Source organism: Oreochromis niloticus, linkage group LG6 (genome assembly GCF_001858045.2).
Source record: "Oreochromis niloticus isolate F11D_XX linkage group LG6, O_niloticus_UMD_NMBU, whole genome shotgun sequence".
Lineage (NCBI taxonomy): Eukaryota > Metazoa > Chordata > Actinopteri > Cichliformes > Cichlidae > Oreochromis > Oreochromis niloticus.
Genome location: NC_031971.2, coordinates 28,371,975 through 28,386,243, shown reverse-complemented (window position 1 = coordinate 28,386,243; position 14,269 = coordinate 28,371,975). Strand labels below are relative to the sequence as shown.

General features: G+C 40.2%; 1 protein-coding gene across 3 annotated transcripts in view; it reads right to left on the bottom strand.

The window, feature by feature from the left end:
- prkcaa (protein kinase C, alpha, a) overlaps positions 1-14,269 on the bottom strand; it is a 130,455-nt gene that overhangs the window by 35,055 nt on the left and 81,131 nt on the right. Inside the window, exons 6-14 of one of the 3 annotated variants that reach the window (XM_025907858.1) lie at positions 9,508-9,664; positions 9,227-9,361; positions 8,592-8,685; positions 6,891-6,917; positions 3,057-3,200; positions 2,795-2,968; positions 1,107-1,198; positions 800-862; positions 500-638 (exon numbers count right to left, since the gene is read on the bottom strand). In XM_025907858.1, the coding sequence (XP_025763643.1) occupies positions 500-638; positions 800-862; positions 1,107-1,198; positions 2,795-2,968; positions 3,057-3,200; positions 6,891-6,917; positions 8,592-8,685; positions 9,227-9,361; positions 9,508-9,664 (1,025 nt within the window). Of the gene's footprint in view, positions 1-499; positions 639-799; positions 863-1,106; positions 1,199-2,794; positions 2,969-3,056; positions 3,201-5,718; positions 5,749-6,890; positions 6,918-8,591; positions 8,686-9,226; positions 9,362-9,507; positions 9,665-14,269 lie in introns of all 3 variants that reach the window. The other 2 variants (XM_019359705.2, XM_019359706.2) reach the window with 2 other exon arrangements.

Below are 14,269 nucleotides of genomic sequence, written 5' to 3'. Positions count from 1 at the left end.
TGTTACTCCTGCCTAGTCTATCTTAGATGAAGACATTAAATGTGAAACTTGTAAATATAAATGTAACCAATGCGCCTTACAAATCAAAGAGAATTAAAATATTGAGGTATCCTGGTATGACGACCACAACTGTGATGACAAATGGTAAGGTCAAACTGTCACTTTAAATAAATTTGGCTTTCGATTACAAGAAATCCAAGAAATGCTTGCTCACAAGAAAAACCCCTGCCTGTATGTTTCGGGTTCAGTTTGGACTCGCCAGCGGACACGCTGGGTGTCGGTCTGACTGGGACACTTACATCATCAGAGAGAGCTCGTGTATATGCCTTTGTGTGTGTGTGCATGTGTGTGTGGGCCTATCTTGTCCTGAGGCAGTGACCTTAATCTGGAGCACAAGGGTGACACAGGCTCAGACCAGACAGTGACAGAAATGAATGCATGCAACAGAAAAAGCACACGCGCACACAAGTACACGCTTTACATCTTCAGCTCTACTCACTTCTGGAGCTATGTAGTCTGGAGTGCCACAGAAGGTCCTCGTGCTGACTCCTTCTGTCATGTTCTCTTTACACATGCCAAAGTCAGCAATCTTAATGTGTCCCTCAGAGTCCAGCATCACGTTGTCCAACTTCAGATCCCTGAGGAAGCATTCAAAACATACCTTCAGATGCTGACTCCATTAGTGGTTGTCTTTTATGACAGGGTTATAAAAGACATTTACTACATCACAAAGGATTTTTCTGTTACTAGTTTAAAAGCAACCTTGGTATGTATACCGTGTAAACCTTTTAATACTCACCTGTAAATGACTCCTTTACTGTGCAGGAAGAAGAGACCAACAGCGATCTCTGCTGCATAGAACCTGCAATGACAACATTTACAGATTTACAACAGCTTAAAACCGAACCTTCAACCTCAGAACAAACAGTTCCAATAAAGCATGTCTATATTATTGTTGCAGCTAATGCTTTACTGTTATTAGACACTAGTGTGATCATAATACAAAAGGGAATAAAACCTAAAATGATACCTTTCTAAAGCTAAATGTAAATACTCAAATATAATTTTGATTGTAACCACAGATTCATTTTACAGCCGAATCTTACACTGCCTGAGGTTCCTTGAACTTGCCCACTTGCTGGATATGGTACATAAGGTCTCCACCATTCACATACTCCATGACAAAGTACAGGCGGTCCTGTGGTCATGCAGAGAGGAAAAAGGTGAAAGAAGAGTTAGAGGTATGTGAGAAATCAAGAAAAAATAATAATAAGTTCTACGTGAAAAACTGTAGAATTTCAAAATATGTTTACATTTCTATTCGTGGTAAACCTCAAATCAGAGAAATACAGTCTTGACGTCTTGCCCACCCCCGCTGTCTAAGTTGTTCCATCTTTCCTGCTACTCTTTCCATGACAAGGTGACCCAAATAGCCCACAACAAAGCGCTTCATGGAAAATGAAAACACTCAACACAGACATCTGTCAGGAAATATTCTCTTTGTGTTCTACTGCTGGTCCCTTACTGCCCGTGACAAGTTTGGCCTGACCCCAGTCCACATGTGTTTGATGGTCTCTTACGAACAAAACAATAACAACAGACCCATGGTGACAGCGCAGCTGAACCTTCCACCAGGTCTGACACCAAATGTCACCACTCTTGGCAAAGCAGGCTTTACCCTGAACTGTGTGTGCTGTGACCCTCACTGCACTGCAATGACAGCGCCTTCAGCAAAATGCACATTATAGCTTCTCGACCTCTCTGCGCCTCTAATATAAAATGCCTCCTTGTTTTCACTCAGTAAAGGGTTTGACTTCAGTGGAACCGATGTTGATAGCGTGCTGTCTTAGCAGAACATAAACAGAAAACTCAATCAGACCATTTCATTGGTGTCTGATTGGTGTCACTATTTTTATTTTTATTTTTATTAACCTGAATGTATTTTAGGGAAACGGTAAAATCAAATGAAACATTATCTAAGTGTAAAGATTTTCTGCTTAAAAAACAACTCAAACACTGATCAGTTTCAGTAAAATGGACATATTTAAAACATTTGGACTATTTCACAAATTTAAAACATTCACATAAAGAAAATGTTGGAGTACGGGCATCGCAGGAAAAGGTCTGCACAGCAAATGTGAAACTAGACAAAGAGGTCACAAAAGTGTAGGAGTAAGTGTGTTTTTGTTATTCTCTGTACGAGAATGGGTGTGTGTGTGTGTATTCATGAATATGCTATGAGTGATGCCAAGCTGTGTCTCTTCCTATTTCCTCTGCCTTGCCTGCCAGTTCTTCAGCTCTAATCAGCTGCTATAGTTTAGCCTGGCCTCTCTCAGAAATCTGAATGCTGGTAGACGTTCATTTGCAGTTTACAGGTTTAACAAAGAGACATTCAGATTAAGGAAGCCATCGACTTCTTTTGCACATGGACTATAATAGATTTGCAGAGTTTATGCAAGTTCACAACGCTACTTAATGAAAATATTTTATAATTTCTTTAGATTATTACTTTTACTAAGTACAAAAAAGAGATATTAAGGGTATCAAAGATAACTTTGGTACCCTTTGTAACAAAGCCTTTTGCTTATTTATACAGAGAGAGCTCACCTTCTAATTGGGGTTACTTTGTTCCCCTTTCTCTGTTTTTTTAATTGGACTTGTCATAAACGTCCTTTGCTGCCTTCTCCAGCATTTTATGACTAAGCTGTTTAGCTAAAAGCTGCTTGCTGAATTAATTTGACCTGACTTGACCTCGAGTGAGTTATCCTGGTACATCCAGAAGCCTTTTACCTACCACTGTCTGGAAGCACGAGTGGAGGTATGTGAGGAAGGGCGGTTTGTCCTGCTGGGCCAGGACTCTCTTCTCCACCATGGTACATTCAACATCATCATCCTGGATTACCACATCCTTCTTCAGAATCTTTATAGCATACAGCTCTTCAGTGGTCTTCATCTCTGCTAGCATCACCTTTGCAGAGACAGAAGGTGGCCAGGTAAAAATCATTTCCATGTAGAGTACATTGCACTTTGTTCCTCCAACTTTGTATATCGCGCACCTTGCCAAAGCTTCCCTTCCCCAACACAGCTAGGAAATTGAAGTCGCTGAGTTTGACCTGGTTCAGGCTGTTTGATGGGAGCTGGCTGGAGTGGCTGTCATCAGTCTCAGTGATCACCTTCTTAGTGGGGCCAAGTTTGGCTTTCTACACTCGGAGTAGAAAAAATAAAGTGTCTGAGGGTTAAATGGTTAAAAGAAAAGCATATAACATAAAGCGGCTGCAATGTGCAAATCAGAAAAGGCAATGATCGTGGACACCTAAAATGTTAACCTTAAAAAATGCAACTTGTTTTTAAGCCAATAAAAAAAGGCAGAACATATTCAAGCTTCTTTATCGTGGATAAAGACAACAAATTCAAACATTTTTGCCAATTTTTAAATTTATGTCTACAACCACTAAAACCATTTTCATACAGATGAATATTCAATTCATTTACTAAAATAACACAAAATATCCTTAATTGATTTTTCTGTTTACATGCTGTATAACTTATACTTGCCATTAACTCACTATCTGCCAGAATACACTGACTGACAGGCACAAATCAAGATTAATGAGATGAAACAAGACTGATGTGCCTTTTTGGAGCTCATATAATACAAAATGACTCGATAAACCCGATTGAGATTTGCAGTTGTCTTCTTGTCCAATTACTGTCCAATAAATTACTCTAGCTATATTAACAAATTGCTATCATTTGAATAAAGTAAAACACAGTGCTGGTGGTTGTTGTCAGCATAAAGCGAGAAAGCTGAAATGTTGGATTTGAAAAGAAAAAAAGACCAAAAAAATCATGCAAGCATTGTATGTCACATCTGCTTTTGCTGTGAGAATCGGTTAATCATAAACATCATTGATTAAATTCAATAGCAAAGCTAATGCATGACAGTGCTGTTATTAACAATGATCAATTTCTCTCGTTTCATTTACAGTAGTGTGCAAAAGTCTCAAGGTATCCCTCATGTTCGTTTTCCTTTTGCTTCAGAGGAGCCTTCATTTTCTTGTAAGTTTTTTAAAGTGGTCCTGGGCAATAGTTCTTCAGGCTTTCTGAGGGTCTTTCAAAGTTTTTAAAGTTCTTTGGAAGAGAAGTCATTCTTATGGTTGGGAAATAGGAAGATGGTTGGAGGACGGTCTTGTTAAAACTGATGGAATTACGAATGCAGAAAGTACTGTTAGAGTTTGACTCACCATCTGGCAACAGCTTCATTTTTTAATAAAGCAATGATCCCAAACACACTGCCAAAGCAGTAAAAGAAAAACCTGGATAGAAATGCATACAATCATGGTATACTACTAGTTATGGATTAGTCTCCCCAGAGCCCAGACCTCAGCACTACTGCAGCAGTGTGGGATCATCTTGTCAGATAGCAAAACAAAAGAACATCCAACATCCAAAGAAGAGCTTTGAATGTCCTTCGAGAAGCCTGGAGAACTATTCCTGAAGACGACTTAAAGAAATTACATAAACAAAAGTTTGCACAAGAGTGTTCAGGCTGTGTTGAAGCATAAAGGTAGTCATAGCAAAAACTGACTCTGTGTTGCCTTTTATATTCATGTATTATCCATGTTTCAATAAACCCCTGCATCTATTTCCCATTTTTCTTGCAAAATATAGAGAAATGAAGGGTGACTTAAGCTTTTTACACAGTACTGTAACATATTTTAACCAGACATAGCATCCACAAAGCTAGGCAGAGAAATTTTATTTTAAGTATTAAATCATTAAGATCAGTGATCAAAGTAAAACCTAAAAAAACAGCATTTAAAATCACTACATTGAAATCAGACCTTAAAACGCTCGATTTCTACGTGGCTGCTGTTGCACCGAAGGAAAGGATGCCACCACGTGGCTTCACCATTCACATGCATGTCCAGTGTACAAAAATATCTCTAATTTTGACCTGTAAAAATACAAAAACATTCTCGTCTTTGCACCTCTTCATGCCAAGTCATGCTCAATCTTTCAGCAGTGCAAATGCTTCAAGACACTACAGTGCACTATGCTGAAAAATACACTACTGTGGCAGTCTGAACACTAAAAACAATCTGACGAAGCGTCCTGCTTCATATCTTTCTCTAGGCAGATCTACACAAAACACACCTCACACCGGCTTCATATTCACTCTTAGCCAAGGCAAAATCATGCTCTCCCCAACATCCTAGTTGTTACCTAAATCTTCATGCTGCACAAAGAAGTTTGTTTTTTTTCTGCTACAGGAGATAAATCTTTTATTTTTCTCAGTGTAGCATAAGAATATACTATATACATACTATATACATGAAACAGGAAGACCAACTTGTGTGGGGCTGACAGGTTTCCAGGCCATTACAATATCGTTCCTCTTAAAAAACAGGAAAACAGGAAGAACCCAGTGTTATCCCACACCATAGATACCTATATGATAAATTCACCCACTTATCTCTATAACATTCAAGTAAAATTCACTGAATATTAAAATGCTTTCTAGCAACCAGTGCTGAGCAGCTGTAGTTTGGTTAATGAAAGCTACAGTTGTCTGCTCTTAAACTAGGAGAGCAGTAAGAAAAACACAAAGCTGAGCAGACCGCACCAGATCACAGCACACCCGTAAGCTTTAGCCACAGAAACAAGCCTGGCTGAGCCAAGCAAGCAGCAGCCTTACTTCCTTCCTTTTAGACGCACCTGATCAGAGTCTTCCACAACTGCTTGGTCCTGCAACCACAGGGAAAAGGGAGCCAAAAGGTCTAACTCACTTAGTACACTTGTGTACAGGCGCACACCACAACAGCTGACTTGTATAGACAGGTAGTTGAGGGCCAATAGTGAGGCTCGTACACGCAGACAAACACAGAGAATATGAATGAAGATACAGCATTCATAATATGACACTAAATCATGTGGTCGAGCCTTTCGATCAGCAAACTTAGTCCACGGGGCGGTTCCAGTTAGAGTTTACAGACATGTATATGTTCAAAATTGCAGCTTCACAGAAAGAAACCAGCGAGAAAAGTCAAAAAAATGACCTGATCTCTATTATATTTCTGATAAACAGGCACCCCAGAGGTGACTTCATGAATTATGTTTTAAAAACAGCTTCTAGATTTAACCATGGAGACTAAAAAAACGTTAAGGTGAGAGGGATAATTGCTTATACACACACACAGACACACATACAAGAGCAGGAACAATTACTGGCCATGTACTCAGTTCAATGCTGACATCTAGTGTTTGCATCTGGTTTATTTCTCTATTCATACAGTATATCAAATACGCAATATTTCCATCCATGTAGTTATGCCTTAGACTGACGTCTATCTAAGTTTACACTGAGGTGTTTGCAGGTTCAAGAAGCAGACATTTACAGACACATGTTCAGCTGTGAGATGAGAAAAGTAACTAGCTACGGGTTATACTTCAGTTGACATCGACATAAGCACACAACATGAAGCGTACACAGACAAGACGGGTGCACAACACAAAGACACACATGCAGACAAATGTATAGCTATGAACTGTAAGCAGTAAATCAGGATTTACTAACAATCCTTTGTCAAACTCTGAGAAAATGCGAGCCGTGAAAACGAGGAAGAGCTGTACTTTCACAAAAATGGGGAGTTACTAAATATCCATCGGGCTTATTTCATTCAATTATTAAATTATTATTTTTTGATCTGAATGTTTTTTACCCATGCCAAAATGTACAAATTGTTAGTAAACTGGATCAATTTGTAGTAGCGCGGCACCACATACAAATGATCAGAGACGAGGAGAAGTGGAGGAACATGTCACCACAGCAAGACGAGACAAAAGAGGAGAAGGAGAGGAGAGAAGGGTGGAGGAGCGGAGAGGGCTACCTTTAGATTAAAATTAATTTGGCAGTCCTGAGAGCAGGGGCAAGACGTGGAGAAAGGAAGAGAGAAACTCTTGCATTAAATATGACACTGTGACATAGGGTGAAGAAGCATTTGTACAGTGTAAGTCTCACCAAGCACACAGGAGGGAGCAGGAAGCTAAGGGAAAAAAGGGAGAGAACCACAGAGGGGTTTATGAAGAGGGGAGAGAAGGGAGAGGAGTTCTCAGGCCATAAAAAAACTCTAAAAAAACATTCATTAAAGTCAAGTGGATGAAATATTACATCTACAGATGCCAGACAATTACTTCTGAGCTCCACGAGAGAGATATGATGCACTGGGCTTCTCTTAAAGGCAATTTAAACGATGTGAAAAACTCGAACACTCTTGAAAATACCTGTTCCGTTTATGCACTGCACATTTGCACAGTACTCTACTGTAGCTTCTCTGTATGAGAGAAAAATCACCACATTTTTGACCAAGATGCGTCACGCAGTGTGAGGAACATGTTCACTGCTGGTCTTTGTTCCTGTTACCGAGACAAACGCAACACAACTGCACTGTCACCCTCTCTGACTTCAGGCCAAATTTGTTTTCTTCACCTCTTTTCTCTCTTTTTTTTTTTATCATCATCACTTTTTTTCTCATTGCCTGAATGTATTTCAGAATGTATTTCTGTTACTGTGTCATTACACAGGGCAGCTTCTCCTGTAATGTAATGAACATGTTTTGTAAAGCTGCAAAAAGCTGAACAGGAAATTATTTTTATGGCAAAGCTTATTTTAATATGGAAACATTTTTCTAAGTGTTTCCATATACTTAAAAATATGCACACATATATAAAACTCCAGACAATGATCGAGCCTCATATTGAATCCAGATTAACGAGCGTGAGGTTTTTTTTCTGTCAGCTAAAAACTGGCTGTTAGTCCCAGCCGTGACCTTTCCCAGCCCAACTTTCTATTCTTTCTCATTCTATCCACCCCCTTTATTCTCAACTATGTGTAGCAGAAAGGTCGTGGAAAGTAACCTTAAAAACGTCTTCTAGAGACCTGGGCTTTCATTGCAAACTGTGACAGAGAATACCAGGTGAAATAATTCACCCCAAACAGGCCAGACACACACAGGTTCGAACAAGAAGAACATGAAATTGTATCAAATAATATCTTTTTTGTTAACACAATGTGTGCTTAAACATTACTGCAAAGTAGGAGGAGCTGATTATTTTCCTCATCCTTTTAACGTGTTACTGAGAATAGTCAGAATGCACAATATAAACACCTGTTTGTAAGCAGCAGTCTACTGCTGTTCTAGAAGATCCCCTGCTTATTTATTCACTCTATATTACCAAAGCTGATCCCCCTTTCTGCATTAATCTTCATCATGGAAGTTTTGGTTCTGTCTGGAATGAAATAACAAGAATTATCCACAAACATGGAAAAAAATGTAAAGTAGAAGTGAAGCCTGAGAATTCAAAGAGAGCACGCCGAGGAGCTCTGTGAAAGCTGCAGCTGTCACACGGTTATCTGCAGTCCAGGAGAGCATGTGACAGTTCGATAATTCTGCTGGACAGGGTGGCAGGATCTGATCGATCCACCTCAGTCTGGAGCGTGTAATAAAAGTTTCTGTCTTTGTGCCATGCAGTTCGAAGATACTGCAAAAGAAAAGATCGCGCAGCTTTGATTACGTTAGTACAATCCTCACCTCAAATTTCTGCCTCAGTTCCTCATTACCATCATCCTCCTCTGAGATGGGAACATTATAGTACTCCCCCTCCTCCTGGCACAATAACTTATACCTGAGAGGAGAGACATGACATGACAGGAAGTGAGGGGAAGAAACAAAGACAAAGAAGACGGTCGTAAAGAGAAACACGGACAGAAATGTTGTGAGATTAAAAAAACAGGCAATTTCTTTTATCTGCCTTCCCCTCCTTCTGTTACCTCTCTACTCTTTCAGTGAGCTTGATCTACTTGGCCTGGATATAGCTGGCAATAAACCAACAGTCTCAACAATTATCGATTAAAGGTAATAAAGAAATGTCAAGCTTATCCAAGCATTCTGTTTACATCAGAGGATGTTGTGTTTGTTAAAACCTGGATGAAAGCTGTGATATAAAGCATTTACTGGGTACCAAGGAGCAACTGATGAGAGCTTAAACTACTGATATTTTTGTTGTTGTTTGATGAACAACTACTTACGATTAACAGTGTAAATACAAACAGTAACATAAAAGTTATTAATATTTCAACATCTTTTGTTACATCAATCAATACTCTGTCATTCTAAACACTAAATACAGATCAACAGTAACTGGGCATTCAACAAGTCAGCATTACCATCCACAGACTGGAGCCTTCATGAGCTCTGACACGCCAAAGGAAAGGGCTCCCATGAAGTCATTCCTCGTGGTCCGATCCCAGTCCCACACTTCTACTGATAGTCTGCGGTCTTTATCTGTATTCCTCAGCTTGCTGTACGGCACATTATGGTTAATAAAAAATAACACATTTGCTTACAGAGTCGTTTTTAATACTAGTACTTTAAACATTAAATACATTTCTGTGCCATACTACAGCCTAGAGTGGGACAGAGGCTGAAGATGGACCAGTGTACTCACAAAGTGAACGTCTCGTTCCATTTGGGGTTGAGGCTGGAGCGGATCGTTTTGGTCTTCTGCTTGGTCTCATTTTTGGGATCTGGTACGAGCTTGAGCTTCACATATGGATCAGACAGGCCATTGGGGTCCATGGGAATGAGGTTTCTGGCTTCAGTCACTGAAAACGATGAAGGATACAAACAAAAGATTGGCACATTTGTCCATCCATCCGTCTTATTCCATTTATTCAGGGTTGCCGGGGGCCAGGAGCCTATCCCAGCTTTCATAGGGCAAAAGGTGGAATACAGACAACCAGTCACACCTACAGCCAGTTTAGAATCACCAGTTAACTTAACCCCATGCAAGCACAGAAAGGTCCCAGCTGGTTGATGGATTTGAACCCAGGACCTTTACCATGTGAGGCTAACAGTGCTAACCACTGCACAGTACTGGCGTACTACTTTTTTTAAAGACCAAGTAAAATATATAAAACCTATATAAGTTTAGCATAAGTGCAACCTAGTATCCGTCCGATATTCATTAATTCTTCCTTTCACATGTAGTTTGATAACAACAGTACAAACTGCCCTGAGCATAAGGAACAGTTGCTCTCATTTAATCAACAGGTGAACACCTGCAGGTCAAGATCAACCAGCGAGGCGCAGCCTGTGAGGATTATTTATGGATCCGAGCCATAATGGGAGCAAATGCAGGAAGTGTTATGAGAACGGTGATTCTAATTTGCGAACTGTGTCATGCTTAAGTGGGCGAAGGTTCTCTTCTCTCCCTTCTGTATTTAGCTGTTCGGTAAACAAGGGCACACCAGGGACATTAGCACTCCATTAGCTTTGAGCATTGGAGCACTGCCAGATCTGGGCTGCAGTACAGTGCACACACACACACACACACACACACACACAGACTCACATGCTCACATAAATACACAGTCAGATGTACACAGAGTATGTTTATCGACACACAATGTATCTAGCGTCCCCGCAGAGATAGGGACGGACGCCTGCCTGCTTTGTTAAACCTCATACCCTGGGGATTGGAGACGTCTCCCCATGTGGCCCTGTCAGTCACACTGCAACGGTGGGCTGACAACGCTAAATGATCTTTGACCTGGAAAAGAAGGCGCTAAGCCAGTGTGTTAAGAATGCAAGACAGAACTGCTAAACCTGGTGTTTTAACTCTGAATGTTATACAGATGGGCAGGATTAGGAGGGATAAATGAACAAAATCAATAAGAGATTGACACTGTTGGGTTAGTATAGCAGCTGTTGCAAACGTCAAGACGCTCCAAGAAGAGGGTAAAAACACAGCCCAATTTTCCACTGGACTTTTACAGAATAAACCACATTATGCACAATCGCAACAGAATCAAAAGGATCTTTGAAAAGAGTACATAACACTTCAATGATGGTGTATTGTATTCTCAGCACCTGTGGTGGAGGATTTGGGCGTCGAGTGATGATAATGGGGTGTGAAGTTTGATGAGTGATGAGCAAGCTGCTGTAGAACATGCACAGAGAGGGAGATAGAGCACACTTCACAGGAGCGTCAGACGTTTCCAGGAGAAACTTGAGGTGTGGGAAGATATTGAGTGATCCTAAACTGGCAACCTTCGGCTTCCTCAGAAATCCAGTCAAGATGTGTTGAATAAGTATCTTCAAAGAACATCTTTGCTATTGAGTGCATTCTAATACAGATGCACTCTGCAGTAGAACTGCAGTCTGTAGATAAACCTCTATTTCAATTTCTTTTCATTTCGCGAACAGAAGAAAATGCAATGGAAATGAATACATCTCTTCTTCTTCCTGACATAATAGCTGGTGGGCACTGTAGCCCTAAAAGCGCAGCAGCTCTAACTGCTATAAAAATGGTTGTAGTCTCAGACCTGAATTCACATGGGCTATTTTTACAATGACAAAAACAGAATAGAAGAGAAATGCTAGTGTAACTCTATAAGGCTGATTTAATCTTGAAGTGCTGTGTGAACCTACAATTGTAGTCCAGTGAATGGTTATGCACTGATTGCACATCTAATATTCAAGTGAAGTTGAATTTAATATCTGCTGCAAGCTGAACTTCTACACCAGACTTTTTTCAATCCTTCGACGGTAAAGGTCATGTTTTGAATATTTCATATTCTGGCCTCATGTATGCCAAGACCTGGGACCAAAAAACATTCTGTAAAGCATATAAAAGGGACACTTCTTGGTGTGTTATGCTTGTGAGTTTGAATAGTTTGGTAATTTGGTTGAAATATAAATGATTGATCAGACATAGATGTTTTTATGCTAACCACAAATTTCAACCAAGAAATTTAACTAACAAAGTGTGTGTGTGTGTGTGTGGGGGGGGGGGGGGGGGATAAGTAATATTTGTATATGTGAGAAACTGTGTGTCTGAATTTTAGCTCTGCTTTGTCCACAACATTACAACAAGTACCTGAAGTGTCCCCGAGAGCCATTGCAAAACTGTACTTCCAGTCATGACCAGTAGGGGGCATTCTAGACTGTCTAATTGAGCTTTGCAGGCACAGAGCTCACACACACACAACTGTGTGCCACAAAACAAACCAGATGTGTGAGAAGTCTTAATTTCTGAGTGAGTTTTTTGCTGAGTTGTAGAAAGCTGTCAGTTAAAGGGGAACTACATTTGAAATGAAATACCGAATATCAAATATATAAACACCGTTGTTGTTTTACACCCCTGAATGGGCCTCCATCTGTAAAATGTTGCATATTATATAATCTTAGTATGATTTTGCATCTTCTAGTTGTCTCTTTTCTCATACGATGGGTGCTCCTTCTGTTTTCTCTGCCTCAGCTGGATGTCATTATTGATTTTCTCATTCGCACTGTTAGAAAACTTGCTGCACACTAAACGATAGACGACTACTTATGAAACCGACTCGACCTACTTGGGCCAAATAGCTGTGATAGTTTATGTTTTTGTTGTTGTTGTGTAAGTCCAAGTGAGCTGAAAACTGCATCTGCGTGCAAATGTGCATGTTTACTTTCAAAAACCACTTCTGTCCATTTCTGTTCCACAGACCGTAACAAAACCAAGAGCGCAAAAACGAGATAAGAAAAACCAAACAAGCAACAACTGATGTGATGAAAAGCAGAGCCATATGTTCAGATGGTGTGAAGGGAGTATGCACATGCTGAGAGGAGGGAGTTGAGGCAGGACACCGACAAACACACTGGGAATACCAATGACATGACTTCTGGGACTCTAGCAGCACAAATCCCGGAGCAACAAAGTTCAGCTGCTTTCCGAGGTCCACAGAGACACTGAAGGAAGGAGAGAGTCTGTGTGTGCATTTATGTGTTAATAGGACAGAAGCAAGCTGCACAAGGTGATTTAAAGCAACAGTTTCCCTCCAATCAGAAAAACTCCTCCACAACTCTAACCAAATTTCCATTCATGACTGTTTGTCAGCAACTGTTTGTTTCAGAAAAACGAAGCTTTAGGTTAAGAAGCCAGAACAACTAAACTTACAACACAAACAATCAAAATAAGGACTATTTTTTTAGTTATATAAATTCATCATTGCGTTCTCCATGGCTTCAGTTCTGCCCATTTTTTTTAATATCCATATAAGGCACTATTAAGACGTTTGCCTACTCTGGATGCACTGGATGCCATTACTGTTAGTGTATGCTGTAATATTAGAGAAAAGGGAAACATGAGATCAATAGAAACACAGACACAAGTCGCCACTGAGTTTGGTTTCTTAGCCTGCTGACTTTTCATGCTTGTAAACAAAACTTTTGACTCCAATTAGATTCTTTCCCTATCGCAGGGATTCAAAGACAGACAGGAAACAGCAGGGAAGTGAAGAGAGACCGCTGTAAACAGCTGCTTCTACTTGCCTCTTCTTGCTGATTTTGAGTGATTACTGTAAATGCTCTGTAATCAGAGCATTTACGCTTTGTTTGTGATGACACTTTGGTCTAGTTTAGCTTAGCTTTAATCTGGCACAAAGGTGTTGGCCCAAATTTGATTTTTGATCTGTTCGGTCGCTGTTTTTTTTTAATTCCCCAGAACCGCTGGAACAGCACTATCTCCACAATCTACAAAGCTATGATTCACAAATAAAGAGCGTATTATAAGAGAGTGTGCATGGATATGACAACAACCCAATATTATGCTGTGGTAAGCCACAGTCTTTCAAGTCTTTATTTACTTTGCGAAGCCATCTACAGAGACGCACAAAGCCTCGTCTTCGGCTGAAGCAGGATGACCCGACTTCAAAAATTAGGCCAGCCATGTTTGTTCTTCACCTCCTTGTGTAAACACTGTGTGCAAACCCTCCCTGAGCAAATGTGCCTTAAGTGTGTCTAACTCTGTCTCTTGAAAGCCCGGTATTTACAAAGTGGCCTGAAAAAAATGTAATGTAATCTTACATTACATTAGCATAAGGGAAATGGAATGACCAGCCTGCACAAGCACGCCACAGAAATTTGAATGTCTGTGCTTGTTACTACTTTGATGAGTGAGGATATTATCTCAGCGAATGCAATGCATTTATTAAAACTTGAAAACATAATGGGCGCTAAAAGAGCTGTGAAGTGTATTTCAAACGATAATATATTCATCGTACTGTTCAGATTGTGCATATCTTCATTACAAGGACATAGTTGTACAGCCAAAGAGCTCACTGCATCTTCAGGCAGGAGACACTGCTGGCCCAGTGGCCAACACCCTGCAGTGGAAAAACGCTGGCAACGCTAGCATCACAAGTGCTGTCAGCTGCTCCGTCTTAGCT